The following is a 19012-nucleotide window of genomic DNA, read 5'->3' on the forward strand; positions in this document are numbered from 1 at the left end:
GGCGTAATGTTGTCTGGCTGATGTCTCCAGCTCTAGTCTCTCCCTTCCTAAAGTATCCTACACACAGTCATCATATAAACTCTCCAGAAGTGGCTTGCAAAGACCAGCACCTCCTGGGAAATTATTGAGGATGCAAATTCTTGGTCCCACTCTAGACCAACTGAATCAATAACTATGAGGGTGGAGTCCAGAACTGAGTTCTAATGTGCCCTCTCAATGATTGTGATGCAGATCCATCTTACAGCACTGCTGTGATGACACGGTTCCCCATGATGGCTCCTCAGCTTGGCATTCAAAGCCCTAGAAGATCTGGCTCCAATTTCCTACTCTCCCTGTAATCTACAGGTACTCATGGCATTCCTCAAATATTTTCCTGTGTTTTGCCATTCTCCCATTTCCCTTTTGCAAGTTTAGAATATTGTCCCCAAGATATCTGTCCGATGTTACACAATGGCCCTTCAAAGTCCTATTCAAATGGGATTGTTCTAGTAACATCTTCCTGGGTCCAAACTGAAGTCATTTCCCCCTCTTCTATGCTTTAGAAACAATTTATCCCTCCTAGGGCCGACATCAATTTCTTCTTCTTAATGGAGTTATTTTTCATCCCATTTTTTCTGAGCATAAACTCCTTGAAAGCACGGACTAGGTCTTGCTCATCTGCATTGCCCACCATGTTTAAAACTGACACATGGAAATAAAGTAAATTCAAATATTTGTAAAACAAATGAATAGCTGGCCGGGCGCAGTGGCTCATGCCTGTAATCCCAGCACTTTAGGAGGCTGAGGTGGGTGGATTACAAGGTCAGGATATCGAGACCATCCTAGCTAACAAGGTGAAACCCCATCTCTACTAAAAATACAATAAATTAGCAGGGCATGGCGGCGTGTGCCTATAGTCCCAGCTACTTGGGAGGCTGAGGCAGGAGAATGGAGTGAACCCAGGAGGCAAAGCTTGGGGTGAGCCGAGATTGTGCCACAGCACTCCAGCCTGGTGACAGAGTGAGACTCCGTCTCAAAAAAAATAAAATTTAAAAAAATAAAAATAATAAATAAATAAATGAATAGCTGGGGGAGTGAGTAGAAGGAAAATGATTATTTTAAAGCAAATGTAGTTTTATTACTTCATGGCCTCTGTAGCACTTTGGCATCCACTTGAGGGTCTTTACACCCACTTTCCTTAAGCCTTTCACATTTGAAAGAATCTGTTTGCAAAAGAGCATCACTAATAAGGATTAATGACATACACACCTCTATGGACAGAGGATAAGAATCAAGCTTTCATAGCAATTGAACATAATATCTTCTTGTCTCTAAACAGACAGAAATGCAGGTATCCCTTTCCTGGTAACAGGGCTGGGGAGATAGTTACTGGGGAATTAGTGAAGAGTTAGGGGCATTTCTGATATGCCTCTTAGTGTAAACATTTCTAGCTCTACCACTTAACCATCATTTTAAACATCTGTTTTAATATAACAATTCCAGAAATGAAATCCTTAATAGTAGTCTATTCTCTTGGTAGCTTAATATTCTTGATAATATTATTTCTATAATTCAGCTGATTTCAAATATTTAAATGTTATAATTCCGATTAAATTACCAAAAAACTCTGGATTAATGATGTTCAAATGAATGTAGGTGGTCTATATTTTCTTCTCCTTTAGGCAACAATCTGAAGTTAACTTTAATTCCTTTCAGCCTACTAAACCAACTTTTTCAAATCTTTTTTTGTGAAGGTCAGATGGTAAATATTTTAAGGCTTTGTGGGCCACATGTGATCTCTCTCACATATTTCTCTTTCTTTTTTCTTTCACAGTCCTTTAAAAATGCAACAACCATTCTTAACTTAATAGGCTATTAAAAAACAGACCTTAGGTTAGCTTTGATCTATTGGCTGTAGATTGAATAGAAGAAGATGGTATGTAAATCCTTATAAAACAAGGTTCATATGGGTGTCAGTCACTGCTCAGATCTTCTTACCATGTGAACTTTTTTGTCTGTATTTTGTCTATACAATTTAAAAACTGAAAATGCATAGGATGTAGCTAATTCTAGAGATGGGCTGAGACCCTATACAAACTTATAGAATTGCAGAATTTTATTGCTGGAAGAAATCTTAGAGATTATCTCATTTGAACCCCTTATTCATTTTAAAGATAATATGACTAAAAACTCAAAAATATGATTAACTAACTTACAAATACTGGAGGGATAGCAGGCCTTCAAATGAATCCTTATGTAATTCAGTCAAATAATTTTCACTGAGAATTCTGGAAAATGAAAAAGTTATTTCTAGATTAAAATGTGAACTACAACTATTTGCTACACAGGGACTATCTCCTGCATGTGGAGGAAAGCTGGGTCATGATCATTTCAAGATGGTGGGATCTGCTCTGCTTTCATTCAAACCTTTCCCTACATTTTCCTTTTAGTGTCTATCTCTCTCCACCAACACCACCACACACACAGGCAAGCACACACACACATATGCAAGCACACACACACATGCAAGCACACACACACACAAGCACACACACATGCAAGCACACACACACAAGCAAGCATACACACACAAGCACACCACTCCACTCTTCCCACCAAATTGTATCTTTAATGATTCCTCTCTAGATCATAATATGCCTTTCAGAATCCAACCCTGGGTGGCACCAAGATCAGCAGAACCTCCATTTCCTCCTCTCTTTTCCCAAACCTTATTATGAAAGCTCCACATGGAACCATGTCAGGGCTGCAAGTGACGCCATTCAACTCTTTTCCCCCATCAAAAAAATTTGAGAACTACAGTGTGCATAAAGTGCACATAACATAAATGTTGTTTATATTTAATTTAATTTAATTTAATTTCTGAGACAGGGTCTTATTCTGTTACCCACACTGGTCTCGGACTCCTGGCTCAAGTGATCCTCCTGTCTCTGCCTCCCAAAGTGTTGGGATTGCAGACATGAGCCACCTCACCGGGCCAAATATTCAGTTTAATAATTATAAAGCAGATACCCATGTAAACATTGTTACAAAAGATTATTGCTAGCATCCCAGGAGCCCCAGTGTGCCCCTTTCCAACCATATTCCTCTCTCTAACCCTAACAGGTAACCACTACCCTGACTTTTGTAATGATTTGCTTGCTTTTAAAATGTAGTCCTGGCCTGGCATTTGGCTCATGCCTGTAATCCCAGCATTCTGGAAAGCCAAGGCACATGAATCACTTGAGGTCATAAGTTTGAGACCAGCCTGTCCAACATGGCGAAACTCTGTCTCTACTAAAAATAGAAAAATTAGCTGGGCATGGTGGCAGGCACCTGCAATTCCAGCTACCCAAGAGGCTGAGGCAGGAGAATCCCTTGAACCCAGGAGGTGGAACTTGCAGTGAGCCAAGATCGCACCATTGAACTCCAGCCTGGGCAACAAGAACAAAATTCTATCTCAAAAAATAAATAAAGCAATTCTCCTGACTCAGCTTCCCAAGTAGATGGGAGTATAGGCACCCACCACCATGCCTGGCTAATTTTTGTATTTTCAGTAGAGATGGGGTTTTGCCATATTGGCCAGGCTGGTCTCAAACTCCTGACCTCAGGTGATCTGCCTGCCTCGACCTCCTGAGGTGCTGGGGTTACAGGCGTGAGCCACTGCACCTACCATGTGTTTTATTTTTAAGTTAGAACTCATGTATGTCTTGTCTATATAAGTCAAACTAATGATGTGACACAAACTGTTGTGAAAAATGTTACTTTGAATGTAAGCATTTTTTCCAAAATCATTTATGTGTCTAAACTAATTCCTTCTATAAATCAGGAAGAAAATGATAAAACAATTCAACAGGAAAATGAACAAAGGACAGAAAACTCAGAGAAGAAACACAAATGTTCAATAAACATATAAAGATATTTAATTAAATTCATGAGTGATCAGAAAAATTCAAATTTGGATGGAATCCCTTTTATTCATCCATAACTTCAACAAAAAGTTGGTGAATACCCAGCAGTGAAAAGGTGTGGGGAAGTGAATGCTGTCCTATTCTGCTGACAATAGAGTCAGTTGGCACAACATTTTTGAGGACAATTAAAATTTTATATCTACATAGTCTTCACCCCAACTCTTCCATTTCTAGATATCTATGCTACAGGAACACTTGCCCACTAAGCATAATCTAAACATTCATCAATGGGGAAATTATTAAATAAACTATGATGCATCCATACTATGGATTATGCAGGAGTTTAAATGAATGGGGTGACCCTCTAAGTCCTAGGAAGGAAAGAAATTATGAAGTGAAAGAATATCATGTGATATAAGTGATACCATGAAGTGAAAGAATCAAGTTGCAAGATGTTACCCTTTATGGAAAGAAAAAAGATTTTAAAAACCACACAACAAATCTATTTTGCTTTATGTAAATATGTATGTAGGTAAATGGGGAAAAGTCTGGAAGCATGTATACTAAACACAGAGTAGCATTACCTCAGGGATGAGGGAGTAGGGCACAAGGAGGGTTTTTGTTATACCTGTTATTACATTTTTATACATTAAAAATAGAATCATGGGCTGGGGGTGGTGGCTCATGCCTATACTTTGAGCACTTTAGGAGGCCAAGGTGGGAGGATCACTTGGGCCCAGGAGCTCAAGACCAGCCTAAGCAGCATAGGAAGACCTTGTCTCTACAAAAAATACAAAATTAGGTGGGCGTGGTGGCATGCACCAGTGGTCCCAGCTACTTGGTAGGCTGAGGTGGAAGGATCTCTTTTGCCTGGGAGGTGAAGGCTGCAGTGAGATGTGATTGTGCCACTGCACTCCAGCCCAGGGGACAAAGTAAGACCCTGTCTCTGAAAAAAAAAGGGGAAAAAAAAGAATATAACCATGTATTATTTGTATGATAAAAAATAAATTTAAATTGCCTCTTATTTTAGAGAGAGCCTACCAAATTTAATTTTAAAATAACCATAGGATTGCAATTCACAGAGGTTGATTTGGGGTATGGAGGGGAAATATCTTTTCTCGGAGTTACGGACCTCAAAATTCTGGACCAAGAAGGATCTTACAATGCAGTTAGATTTGGAAGGAATATACTCACAATTTTTTTTTGTCATATTTGGAGGGAATATACTCACAATTTTTCGGTCCAACTGTATGCTTTCCATACATTTCCATCAATATATGAAATATAGTTTCCTTGGAAATTTCTGTGAAGAAAGACAGTTTATATCCTTGAATAGGCAGGAAAAGAATGAACAGGATAAATAAAAGAATCATGGCAACCTTGTCGGGGATATTCAGAAACAGAAAATAACACCTGCTTTCTCATTTCCAGAGCTATCAGCTTCCCAGTTTGCACAATTCATCAAGAAATAAAGCGGGGCCACTGGCACAAATGATGAGGCATCTCCCGGAAGCTTAACTTCCTATCCATCCCATCTCTTGGACAGACGATGCCAGTTAATTACTTTGAATGTAAGTATTTTATCCAAAAGCACTTATGTGTCTAAACAAACTCCTACAAATCAACACAAAAATGGTCAATAATTCAACAGAAAAATGGGCATAAGCTTATCTTTATCGATAAATAAGTAGAAAGAAACCCTATGCCAGGTAACACCAAAGATTTGCCCTCTGTTGAAACATCCTAGGCTTTTTCTTTCCACTCTTATTACAACTGATCTGATTTAGCCCCTTCACACTTTACTCCTACATTTTGCTAGACCTTTCTATTTTGTCTCCCTGAAATAAGCTTTTCCTTTTGGGCACTCTACATATGGATTCTAAAATAATCCTTTGCATGTCTATACTTGAACATAAAGCAAAAGAACAAAATAAAATAAAATAATCTTCCTGTTTTAAGCATTTAATCTCTCTTGCTTGGAAACTTTCAATGGCTTTCCATACCTCATTGTGTACTCTTTAAGACCCAAGTAAACTTTTAGCTTATCCATGTAGCTTTCCCTGATCTCCACACCTCAAGGATCACAGATTCTGGTAAATTCTAGCACCGATGGTAGGCATTATACTTTAGTAATTAATTATATACACCTCCCTTTTTATGCCTATTCTCTTTCTTCCCTCCTATCATTTTCATGTTCTGCAGACAACAGCATACTTGGTCCTGGGTTTGACACAAAATGATTGCTACATATAATAAAGCCAGGGACAAAGATGAGTTCTGGACATAATTAAAGGATGGAGTAATCAAGTTAACAGCCAACACTCCTACATATGCTAGGCACTGATGAAGTGTTTCATATATTCACTCACCTAAATTTCACAGCAATCCTATGAAATGGTAACTAGCATAATCCCCAGTTTAAAGGTGAGGAAATTGAGTAACAGAGCAGAATAACTTGCTCTGGATCACCAAGCTAATAAACAGACCTAGGTTCAAACCCAGGCAGCCTGGCTCCAGAATCAACTCTTAACCACTTAGAGCATCATCACTGAGATCGGGAGAGTGACAGGCTGCTGTAAAGAGGGTGAAGCGGGCCAGGCGCGGTGGCTCATGCCTGTAATCCCAGCACTTTGGGAGGCTAAGGTGGGTGGATCACCTGAGGTCAGGAGTTCAAGACCAGCCTGACCAACATGGAGAAACCCCGTCTCTACTAAAAACACAAAAAATTAGCCAGGTGTGGTGATGCATGCCTGTAATCCCAGCAACTCAGGAGGCTGAGGCAGGAGAATCACTTGAACCGGGGAGATGGAGGTTGCAGTGAGCCAAGACCGTGCCATTGCACTCCAGCCTGTGCAACAAGAGTGAAACTCTGTCTCAAAAAAAAAAAAAAAAAAAAAAAAAAAAAGAGTGTGAAGTGAAAATAGGAGCAGAGCAGTGGTTAAGCAATGATGTGATGGGGCTAAATAAGAATGGATAAGAAAACGAGTAAGAGTAAAAGACTGGAGTAAAAGTAAAAGACTGGAGAATGGGTCTAACATAAAGGAGAATGAGGAGAAGGGAGAGTTGACAAGCAAAGGTGAAAGCAGAAAGTCAGTTGTCAGTATGGCTTGGGGAGATAAAGAAGACCCAGGAAGGCCTCCAGGAAAAGGCTGCCATGTCAGGCAAGACACAGAGGATGATTGAGGAAAGGTGATTCTTACAAGGTGGTGAAGATGCCATTGTAGGTGTTGGGCTCTGGCACAGGCACTTGGTGGAGCCTCTGCTTTGGGCTGAGATCAACACATGACAGAGTCTCATCTCCGCAGGTACAGAGCTCACATATGTTGGTGCTTGTGGAGGCCATCTGTTCCTCTGGTGCAGTTTCAGACTGCACCAATGAACCCTGCGAATATTCTAACTTTGTAGGTGGACCTGTGACTTCAGTCAGGCTTCGATGTAGAGTCTGAACCTGGTCTGGATGAGGAGCTGTAGTCTTCTCCAGGACTGTGGAATGTCCAATCTCTGTAGTGGGTTCTGGAGTTATGGCAAGCCCCGGGTCTGGAGGCTGAGCTGAGGTTTCCTCCGTGGTTGGAGATGGTTTAATCTCTGTAGTAGGCTCCGTAGTTTTGCTAAGCTCCAGGACCAGAGGTTGAACTGTGGCTTCAGTCAAGTGTGAATGCTGAGCCTGACCCTTGTCTGAAGGTGGAAGTGTCACCTCAGGGTGTTCTGGAGGAGGAGCTGTAGTCATCAGGGCTGTAGAAGATTCAACCTCTGTTGTGGATTCTGGAGTGATGGTAAGCCCCAGATCCAAAGGTTGAACTGTGGCTTCAGTCAGGTGTGAATGCTGAGTCTGAACCTGGTCTGGATGTGGAAGTGTCACCTTAAGGTGCTTTGGAAGAACTATAGTCCTCTTCAGGGGTATAGAATGTTCAACCTCCATAGTGGGTCCTGGAGTGATGGTAAGTCCCAGGTCCAAAGATTGAACTGTAATGCCGGGTGACATTGGATGCTGAGCTTGATCCTGACCTGGTGTTGGAATTGTTACCTCTTGATATACAAGATGGGGTACAACTTTCTTAGGAGGCTGAGTTGGGGTCTCCTGCATGGTTGGAGAAAATTCAACCTCTGTTGTGGATTCTGGAATGATGGTAAGTCCCAGGTCCAAAGGTTGAACAGTGACACTGGGCAATGTTGAATGCTGAGCTGGATCCTGGCCTGGATCCTGGATCCTGGATCCTGGCCTGAGCTGGATCTTTGGGACTGTCACCTCATAATGAGCTGGAGGTTGAGCTGCAACTTCCTTAGGTGGCTCTGGAAGCTGAACTGGGACCATTTGCTGCCTTGAAGGTTCTACCTCCTTAGGGGCCTCTGGAGCCTGAACTGTGGCCTCCTGCTGGGTCACAGAAGGTTCTGCCTCCACAGGGGGTTCTGGAATCTGAGCTGGAACCTCCTGCTGAGTTACAGATGGTTCTACCTCCTGAGGGAATTCTGGAGGCAAAGATGGGGCCATCTGCTGGGTCAGAGAGGGTTCTATCACCAGAGCAGGGTCTGAAGACTGAGCAGGGACTGCCTGCTGGACTGGAGAGGATTCTACCTGTTTAGGTGGCTCTAAAAGCCGAGTTGGGGCCTGCTGTAGGACTGGAGATGGTTCGACCTTCTCAGATGGCTCTGATGGCTGAGCTGGTATCTCCCACTGTGGTGGAGGACTGACCTCTTCAGTGGACTTCCGAGGATGACCTGAGGCTTCCTGCTGGGTTGCAGATCGTTCAACCTCCTTAGGGGGCTCTGGTGGCCCAGCTGGGAACTCTTGCTGGACTGGAGAAGGTTCTGCCTCCTTAGGGGGATCTGGAGTCTGAGCTGTAGCCTCCTGGTGGACTGGAGAAGTTTCCACCTCTGCACTAGGCTCTGTTGCTATGGTGAGCTGCACATCTGGAGGCTTAACAGAAACATTGGGAAAATCTGAATGCTGAGTTTGATGGTGACCTGGAGGTGAAACTGGGACTTCATAATGTTCAGGGGGCTGAGCTGGGGTCTCCTGCTGGGTTGGAGAAGATTCAACCTCCCCAGAAGACTCAGAAGGCTGAGCTCGCTGCTCCTGCTCACTGGGGGAAAGTTCAGGCTCTATAGGAGGACCTGGAGGCTCAGTTGGGGCCTCGTTTTGGATTGAAGGTGGTTCCATCTCTTCTGGAGCCTGAGCTGGGGTCTCCTGCTGGGCTGGAGAAGATTCAACCTCCCCAGAAGACTCAGAAGGCTGAGCTGGCTGCTCCTGTTCACTGGGGGAAAGTTCAGGCTCCATAGGAGGACCTGGAGGCTCAGTTGGGGCCTCCTGTTGGGTTGCAGAAGGTTCCACTTCCTCTGGAGGCTGAATTGGGGCCTCCTGCTGGGCTTGGGAAGATTCTGTCTCACTTTTGGGCTCTGAAGTCATGGTAACCTCCACATCTGCAGGTCTGACTGTAATGTTGGGCAAGTCATAATGAGCTTGATCCTCACCTGGAGGTTGAACTGTCACCTCATGATTCAGTGGAGTTTGAGCTAGACTCTCCATAGAGGACTCTGGAGGCAGAGCTGGGGCCTCCTGCTGGGTTGAAGGTTCTACCTCCTGAGGGAGCTGTAGAAGCTGCGCTGGGGCTTCTTCCTGGAGTGAAGAGGACTGGATGTCTTCAAGGGTCTCTGGATTTTGACTTTTGGGCTCTAGATGGAATTGAGAAAGTCCAACTTGCTCAGGAGGCCCTGGAGGCTCATCTGCATTCACCTGGAGTTCCAGAGGCAGGCTGCCAGGATACAGTGTGTCCATACTCGAATATTCATCCTGCAAAGTCTGCTTCTGACGCTGAGGTTTGGATAATTGGTGTGGAATCCCAACAATCTCAGCAAGGCTCCAACGCTCAGCTAGATCTTTCTTCAGGTTCTTGGGCGAAACAACAAATTTGGTTGGTTTTGGAACCTTACTGTCTAGTGGAACAAGTATTTCATCTGCCTGATGACCTGCAGCCCGATCTAGATCTGCAGTTTGAACCTTACTTTTGAGGTGAGGAAGCTGAACTAGGGCCTGGTTCTGATCCCGGTCCAGCAGTGGAACCACCTCTGGGAGCCTTTCTTGCGGAGTCAGCTTGTCATTTACATCCTGATGTGCAACCAAGAACTGCTCTGGCCCCAGGGGCAGCTCTCCAGCTGAATCCGTGTCCAGGAATGGAGGCAAATTTTCAGACAATTCCTGGGGCAGGGATGACATCTGCGAAGAAGCAGAGGGCCCCAGATAATCAAAGTCCCCCGGGGCTGCTGGGGTAGCAGGTGCATGGGGAGATTCCCATGGGAGATGGGAGGAGCGGGAAGACCGGGGCTCAGGTGGCCCCAAGGGGTTAGAGGTCAGCTGGAGCGGGTCCTTGACCCACACCAGAGGCTGAGCCTCCTTGACTAGTAGACACAATAGTTGCCACGTAAGGAGGGGCCATGGGCCCCAGAAACGCAGCCAAGACATGACACACGCTGGTGCTATGCACTCAACGAGAGCCATTCTGGCACCCCTGAGACGCTCATGCCCCTTATAAGCATGCGCCCCGCCCTGTCTTTATGACACCTTTATTTATGCCACCTTTATTAGGCTCAGGTCCAGATCTGCTCCATGTTACCAGGGCAATCATATGTCACAATCCTGCCCAAGCACCCCTTCCCACCCCGCCCAGCAGGAACACCCCTCCCCTCTCCTTAGTGAGGAAGGATTTGGGCCACAGACCGGGGTGGTCCCAGGACTCCAGTGGCCTGCTGTTGTGGGGTGGGGTGGGGTGGGGTCACGGCAGAGCTTCCCAAGGAAGTCACATGACAGAAGCTCTAGTCCAGTTCTGGCAGCCTGAATTCTTCCTCCTCTGAGGTGAAATCCGAGAATACTCTTCCTTCCGGGGAGAGCAACTGACCTGCAAAATGGGTGCCAGTTAGGGTGGCAGACAGGATGCCTGTTACAGTCATTTATTCCAAAATGTTGCCTTTTTCACTAAACTGTTGCATGTTTGATAATTAATTCACCACCCTATTAGGTAGGATCTGCCAGGGAATAAGCGAGGACTCCAAATTTTCTGTAGGAGGGATGTTGGGGGTGGGCAATTCAGTCTGGGAGAGAACGTCTTAATCCGAGGGAAGAGCCCTTTGCACCAGCCTGGGAGGAGGCTGAACTGTCATCCTGCCTTAACTCAACAGAGCCAGTACCCTAGAAGTTACAGCGCCACCCTTCAGAGATCTAGCCTGTGTGCACACATGAAGAAGAGGCTTAGGTTGTTAAAGTCAGCATGTTAAATAATTTCCTGAAATGCTACTATAACTAGAACCCAGCTGACTTCCCCCACAGTCCTTACCTATTTTATTACTGTCTGGCACAATTATCAGCATGTAAACTCCAAGAAGGCACTTCATCTTCTTCCAGTGCCTAGCACAGGCACAGGGTGCATAGTGATGGTTTTAAAATTGAAGGGGGGCTGTGCACAGTGGCTCACACCCATAATCCCAGAACTCTGGGAGGCTGAGATGGGTGGATCACTGAGGTCAGAAGTTCCAGACCAGCCTGATCAACATGCTGAAACTCCATCTCTACTAAAAACACAAAATTAGCCAGGCGTGGTGGTGCATGCCTGTAATCCCAGCTACTCGGGTGGCTCAAGCAGGAGAATCACTTGAATCTGGGAGGCAGAGGTTGCAGGGAGCCGAGATTGCAACATTGCCCTCCAGCCTGGGCAAGAAGAGAGAAACTCCGTCTCAAAAAAATAAAGTAAAATTGAAGGGATTCCAAGATTCGCCTCATTTAGGGATGGATCTATTGTTATAATCAGATTTCTGAAATCAGTGCTAACTTCCTCTCACATTTCACAGGAAGCTAGACTTCTTAAAGCTGGAAGTTTCCTTGGTGGGTTTTATTTAAATTGAATTAAAATAATTATTTTACAGGGAAAAACTTCAAAACACTTTGCAACTTTGGAGTGAAAGTTAAATAAAACACTCTAGCCCCAAATTAAGTTCCCATTGAAATGAAACTTTTGCTCCTTTTTTTAAAAAAAATCCATAAATAGTAAATTATTACTGTTTTCTTTTGAGATTAATTTAGAAACTTAATCCCTATTTAAGAGTTTTCATATGCAGTCATGCATTGCTTGCCAAGTGAAGAGCTTGAGAAATGTGTCAGGTGATTTCACCATTGTGCTAACATCACAGTATATACTTAAACAAACCTAGGTGGTGTAGCCTACAGCATACCTAGGATATACGGTATAGCCTAGGCTACAAACCTGTACTGTATGTTACTGTACTGAATATTAAAGGCAACTGTTAACACAATGGCAGGTATTTGTGTATGTAAACATGGAAAAGGTACAGTTAAAATACTGTATAAAAGATAAAAATGGGGTCCAGGCACAGCAGCTCACACCTGTAATCCCAGCACTTTGGGATGCAGAGGTGGATGGATCACCTGAGGTCAGGAGTTCAAGACCTGTCTGGCCAACACGGTGAAAAACTGTCTCTCCTAAAAATACAAAAATTAGCTGAGTATGGTGGTGCGTGCCTTTAATCCCAGCTACTCAGGAGGCTAAGGTAGGATAATCACTTGAATCCAGGAGGTAGAGGTTGCAGTGAGCTGAGATCGTGCCATTGCACTCCAGCCTGGGCCACAGAGTGAGACTCCATAACAACAACAACAACAACAACAACAAAGATAAAAATGGTACCTGCCTGTGTAGGGATAGCTCCTTTATACTCCTATGGAACCACCATCATATATGTGGTCTATTGTTGACCGAAACCTCATTTTGCAGCACGTGATTGTAAATGATTGACAGAAAGATCTTCAGCAATATAGTCCACCCAAGGTATATGGGAGATAATGAGATCCAAGCAATAAGCCATATTTGAAAGGCATTATAGTTTTTGAAAGCCGTAGCATTATCAGTCTTAAGGCCAGTTACATTCCCCCCACATCTCTGGTATCCTGTTTGAAGGGAGTTCTAAAAAGGCCTGTGTTCAAGCAGCCCAGCATCCCTTACTCCTGGGGCCAGGAGAGACTAACCCCTCTCCTGTGTCCACAGCTGTAGTAATACAGTACTCATTTCTGCTCTCCAAACTTCAAATAAGGGGTCAGAGCCAAGAGTCAAGACTTTAGGAAAAGCCTCAGAAATACCCTGCACTCAAAAAGCAGTTTCAGAGTTTCACATTTTCCTGAGAATGAAACAAATTATCCTCCAAATTCTGCTGCTTGTTTTGAATTATGGTTACACTGGCTATGTTATCCGACCCTTGAGTTTTGTTTTGTTTGTTTTTTGAGATGGAGTTTCGCTCTTGTTGCCCAGGCTGGAGTGCAATGGCATGATCTTGGCTCACCACAACCTCCACCTCCTTGGTTCAAGTGATTCTCCTGCCTCAGCCTCCAGAGTAGCTGGGATGCATGCACCACTGTTTCCCCCATGTTGGTCAGGCTGGTCTTGAACTCCCAACCTTAGGTGATCCACCTGCCTAGGCCTCCCAAAGCACTGGCATTACAGGTGTGAGCCACTGCGCCCGGCCATGTAACCTTTGAGTTTTTATCTCCACATACTTGAATTAAACTATGTAGTTCTTCCCATCTGACATCTACAGTCTCTCCACTGGGTCTGTACTCCACAGCTATTTTACAACTTTCTGAAATAAAGTTAGCAAGTATCAGTTCAGAATCTTCATTCTAAAACTTCCTGAATATAATGATAGCACCCCACAATGAGACATTCTTTTGGTTTCTAAAAGCAGAAAATAAGAGCATTTTCCTGGAAGTTTCCTCATCATATGCTTCAATTTTTTTTTTTTTTTTTTTTTTTTTTTTTTTGAGACTGGGTCTCACTCTGTCACCCAGGCTGGAGTGCAGTGGCACTATCATAGCTCACTGCAGCCTAGAATTCCTGGGCTCAAGTGATCTTCCTGTCTCAGCCTCCAGAGTAGCAGGGACTACTCCCCTGTGCCCGGCTAATTCTCTTTTTTAGAGACATGGTCCTTCTTTGTTGCCCAGGCTGGCATCGAACTCCTAGCTTGAAGTGATCCTTCTGTCTTGGCCTCCCAAATTGCTGAGATTTCAGGCGGGAGTCACCATGTCCGGTCTCACAGCTTAGTTTTTAATGTATGTATGAAATATCAATTGTGTTTGGTTCAAAGGACTTTATGATCTTAGAGATAGGAACTAAGGAATAACAACATAAGAAATGAAAAATGTGGACACAAAAATATTCAATCACAATATGATTAAATGGTAAGGCATCAAGTTGGGGGTCAAAGTAAGTTCAAATCCAAAATAGAGACCACTGGGCTAGTAGACACTTCACATTAGAAGCATGGCTAGGTGTCTACTCCCTAAGAACCAAAATTCCACCAGATACAATGAACAAAGCTCCAGAGAGAGAGAACATTTGAACATTTTATTGGCAGAAAATGGCCCACATGCTCTACAGACAATACAACTTCCTTCAAGGCAAACTAAAGCTATAATGCTTTTGGTCTAAGAAGTTTTTAGTGTGTGCAAGGGATACTTTTGCATAAGAGGGAGAGGTAAACAACCCACACATTTAGCTTGGTTATTAAAGGTCCTCCCTCCCTATAACCTGATAGGTTATCTCCCCTAAGATCCAGATGAGTACACATTAGATGAAATTCCAGAAGTTATCTTCAAACTTTGCTACTCATTGAATGTCATGAAGATCCTGGAAAAAAAAGAAAAAAACAAAAAACAACCTTGCTACTCAACAAGGGATTGATATTATCACATTTGACAGAAATTCAGAATCTCAGGCCTAAACACAGGCCTACTAAATTAGGATCTGCAGTTTTTCACAATCTTCAGGTGATTTCTGTGGTGATGAAAGTTTGAAAAGCTGCCTTGAAACAGTCCTTCCTAAAACTGAAGCGGAGGTGCAGCAAAAATCATCTGGTAAATTGTTAAAAGTAATCTCAAATGCAACCCAAATTTACAGAATCCCAGGTGAAGCTCAGTAGTCTGTATTTTTATCCTTCTCCCCAAATAATTCCGATGTGCAGGCCAGTTTGGAAACCACTGCTTTACAGAAAATGGATACTCCCCTTACCAAGTAGAAAGTAGGATTTTGGAAACTTATGCAAGGGAAGCAAAAAGATGCCTCAGGAGGCATGATTACAACAGGATTGATGCAAACGGAAGCCGAAGTTTAACCACAGACATTAATATACGCCTACAAAAGAAAATGCTAAGGAAGTCAAGTGGTCTGCATGAATTTTGAAGAAAAATGGAGAACCAAAGACCAAAATTTGTCAATGAATTTCCAGCACAGCCCTAGGTTAAGGGACTGAATTTCTTGACTGAATGACACAGACTCTGGACCACCGGATAGGTTATTACCTTAAATGGAGGAATTATATTACAATGTATAGGTACTTTAACTAGAATGACCTGGCAGTTACTGAGGCAAAATTTTCTGTTCCTTTGTATTCTGTAATACAAGAAGGATCTACAGGGATGTTCTCTTCTCTGAACTGTTTGGATGAACTGGTCAATGGCACTCATCATGCCTTGGGTTTTAAATCTGCATTGTGGTCATAATCTGTTATTTAATTAATTTCTCATATTTTACATAAAAAGTTTGCCTATATATTTTAGACAGAAATTACCTTACTTGGCTGAAATTCTGAGAAATCCTAGACGGTTTTCAAGGCCGGGCTCAAATGTCACCTCTACTACCCTTTGCTGTGCCTCCTGGCGCTGTGCTTCTGACACTTTGTACAGTTCTCCATGAGAGTGTGAGCACAATTATATTACAGGCAATTACTCATGCCCCCCTGGCTCATTTTTGACTCCTTTAGAGCACAGATCATGTTTTAGTTATTGTAGTAACTAAAACAATATTTGTTCAACCAATGACACCCATAAACAAAACTACCTGCCGAGGGCAGAGATGCAGGGGTAAAGTCATGCCAAGATTAAATCCCAGAAACCACTGTAGGCTTTTCAGAGTTGACCCCTACATTTATTGTATTAATTCCTAAAAAAAAATTACAGTGTTTTCAGACTTCTAGACTTCAAAAGACAACTCTCTATATAATGTATGTTTCTAGGAGGAAAAAGTGTAACATTGTCCCCTTGTTTCTAATTGGTATCTGAGAAAAGAGGCCTCACTCAATATTGGTATAGGGAAGGGGGAAGTTCATTTCCAGCAGAAGTTAATACTCCAGAACTAACAAAATCTAATTATTTAATCTGCTATTACACATCTATAAACCACGAATGGCATATCAAGAAGAAATAATCTGTGATGCATTGAAATCTTTTAAAAATTATGAAACTTGTCAAATGTTACAAGGATTCACCTTTTGATGTGGAATAGTGTCCCAATCTGGTATTAACGTTATTACTGAAAAAGGCTGTGCTCTTTGAGTACATTCCATTTGCCCCCAATCCCTATCTTCTGTGTCAGTAATAATATAAAAATCACCAGCTAGCTTTTATAGGTGCTTTCTTTTTTTTGAGACAGAGTCTCACTCTGTCACCCAGGCTGGAATGCAGTGGTGCAATCTTGGCTCACTGCGACCTCCACCTCCTAGGTTCAAGCCACTTGCCTGCCTCACTCCCAAGTAGCTGGGATTACAGGAGCACACCACCACACCTGGCTAATTTTTATATTTTTAGTACAGATGGGGTCTCACCATGTTGGCCAGGCTGGTCTCAAATTCCTGACCTCAAGTGATCCACCCACCTAGGCCTCCCAAAGTGCTGGGATTACAGGTGTGAGACACCATGCCTGGCCTACAGAGTGCCATTTGCCAGACATTGTGCTGAGCACTTTAAAGTACATTATCTTATTTTATCCTCAGATCAGCTCCATAAAATAGCTACCATTATTACCTCTACATGTATATAGATATAGTTATCTATCTATCTATATATATATATCTACATACATTGGAAGTCTCAACAGTATTTTAACTTTTGCTTTCAACCACTATACATATTTTAAAGAGCGTAAGAGGAGAAACAACCATTTGTGTTTTAAAATTTTCCCAGATACCATTTCTGCTGCTCTTTCTTTATCTCTGAAGTTCTAGTATTACCACTGGTATAATTTTCCTTTGGCCTCAAGACCTTCTTATACATTTATTTTAGAGCAGAACTTCTGACAACACATTCTCTTAGATTTTCTTCATCTGAAATGTCTTTTTTCTTTTTCTTTTTGCCTTAATTGTTGAAGGGTATTTTTGCTGGATATAGAATTCTGGACTGACATTTCTCTCAGTACTTTAAAGATGTTCTGCAGTTACTTGAATCGCTGAAAGGCTTAAAGTTGGGGACCGGCTCTATCACATACACGTTTTACAGAAAGGTTCATTACTTTTATATCTTCATTGTGGACCACAGCCTTTATCATCACTAAATCTTTGTCTCATTTATGAGTTTTTAAATTTTGCTTTGAACCTAAACTTTTATAACTCCTTTCTTTTTATTTCCTACAATGTGGAGTTTATCGGGGACAACACAGGCAGTTGGAAATACGTAACTCAAGTTTAGAAGAGAGGTCTAGGTAGGAAAATGGATCTAGAAGTCATTGATATTTTGATGGTAATTGAGTCAACTGATCATTAGGGAAAAGTTGAGGAAACTAAATGCTGAGGACTATCACATGTAAGAGAGATGTTTGAAGGAGGAATAACTGGTCAAGGAAATTGGGTCATGAGTGGCAACAGGAAATTTAAGAAGGATGTAGTGTCCAAAGGTATAATACATGCATTGTACATGTATGTAGATATATATCTTTCAATGTATATGGATATATGTCTACATACATATACAATGTATGCATGTGCATATGTCTACATACATATACAATGTATGCATGTAGATATACATTGAAAATATAAATACATATCTATATATCTACATACATTGAAAGTGTATGTAGATATGTACACACATACACACACACACACACATATATATACAATTATAAGGGAGGGGGACTAGAATAAAGAAACCTATATGGTTGCAATACTTTTACATTTTATTTAGAGGTAAAAGGCTAACTCTAAGTAGGTAGGTTAGGTATATATTTTGTAATTCCCACAGCAAAAACATAGCTCAGATATGACCAAAAGCCATTTAATAAAACATAACACTAAAAAATATTCAATTAATCCAAAAGTAGGCAGAAAAAAGAAACAGAAGAAACCCCCCAAAAAAGAGATAATCAGAAAACAAATAATAAAATAGGAAACCTAAATCCAGTCATTATCAATCATATTAAATGTAAATGGTCCAAAACACATTAATTAAAAGACGCTGTCAGATTACATTTAAAAGAAAAATAAAAAAAAACAAGAAACCATTTGAAAATATAATGATGTGGCCAAGTATGGTGGCTCACACCTATAATCCCAGCATTTTGGGAGGCTGAGGTGGGCAGGTGGCTTCAGCCCAGGAATTCAAGACCAGCCTGGGCAACATGGCGAAACCCCATCTCTATTTTTACAAATTGAAAACTAAACGAGTATCATGATATATAGATTAAAAGCAAAAGGGTAGAAAAAGATGTCATCCTAACACTAGTCAAAAACAGAATTATATTACTAATATAAAACACTAATTTTATATTAGTATTAAATAATGGTTTTTTGTTTGTTTGTCTGTTTTCGAGATAGGGTCTTGCCCTGTTACCCAGGCTAGAGTGCCTGGGTAACAGGGCCACCTGCCCAGTGCGCTGGTGCTGGCGGGGGGCGGGCCGGCGGCGGCGGCTTCCTGTGGCTACTGCTGCCCACCCTGGGCGAGCTCAGCCGCGTCTTGGGCGCCACCTCATCCTGGCGGCTGCTCACCTGCCCCGGCTACTACCGTCTATCCGCCAGCTGAGCCCCCGATGATTCCGGATGTGGGCGGCGGCGACCGCGGGGCCGGGGTGCAGCGCTCCGCAGCGGGAGCCCCCGGCTGCTTGGTCGGCCTGCCCCGCTGGCCCCTCTTGTTGGAGCCTGAGGCGGGGGGAGAAGGGAAAGCTGACAGGGAGGGCCGGGCGCAGTCGGGGCGGTGGGGAGCGCCAGGGCTGGGTTGGGAGGCCCGAGGGGCCGGGCGGGAGGGGCCCGGCCGGGGGAAGCGGGTGGAGGGAGAAGGCTCAACCGAATTGCTGGGGCCCCACTCA

General features: G+C 42.9%; 1 protein-coding gene across 10 annotated transcripts in view; it reads right to left on the reverse strand.

Annotated features, from left to right (window-relative positions):
* LOC129018340 (leucine-rich repeat-containing protein 37B-like) overlaps positions 1–19012 on the reverse strand; it is a 56234-nt gene that overhangs the window by 23424 nt on the left and 13798 nt on the right. For 4 of the 10 annotated variants that reach the window (XM_063656146.1, XM_063656148.1, XM_063656149.1 and 1 more), the window contains exons 2-4: positions 7088–10777; positions 5119–5190; positions 2196–2267 (exon numbers count right to left, since the gene is read on the reverse strand). In XM_063656146.1, coding sequence (XP_063512216.1) covers positions 2196–2267; positions 5119–5190; positions 7088–10380 — 3437 coding nt within the window. In that variant the 5' untranslated portion in view covers positions 10381–10777. Of the gene's footprint in view, positions 1–2195; positions 2268–5118; positions 5191–7087; positions 10778–11212; positions 11335–14467; positions 14484–18695; positions 18840–19012 lie in introns of those variants that run through there. The other 6 variants (XM_063656150.1, XM_063656151.1, XM_063656153.1 and 3 more) reach the window with 6 other exon arrangements.

This window comes from Pongo pygmaeus, chromosome 19 (genome assembly GCF_028885625.2).
Source record: "Pongo pygmaeus isolate AG05252 chromosome 19, NHGRI_mPonPyg2-v2.0_pri, whole genome shotgun sequence".
Taxonomy (NCBI): Eukaryota; Metazoa; Chordata; class Mammalia; order Primates; family Hominidae; genus Pongo; species Pongo pygmaeus.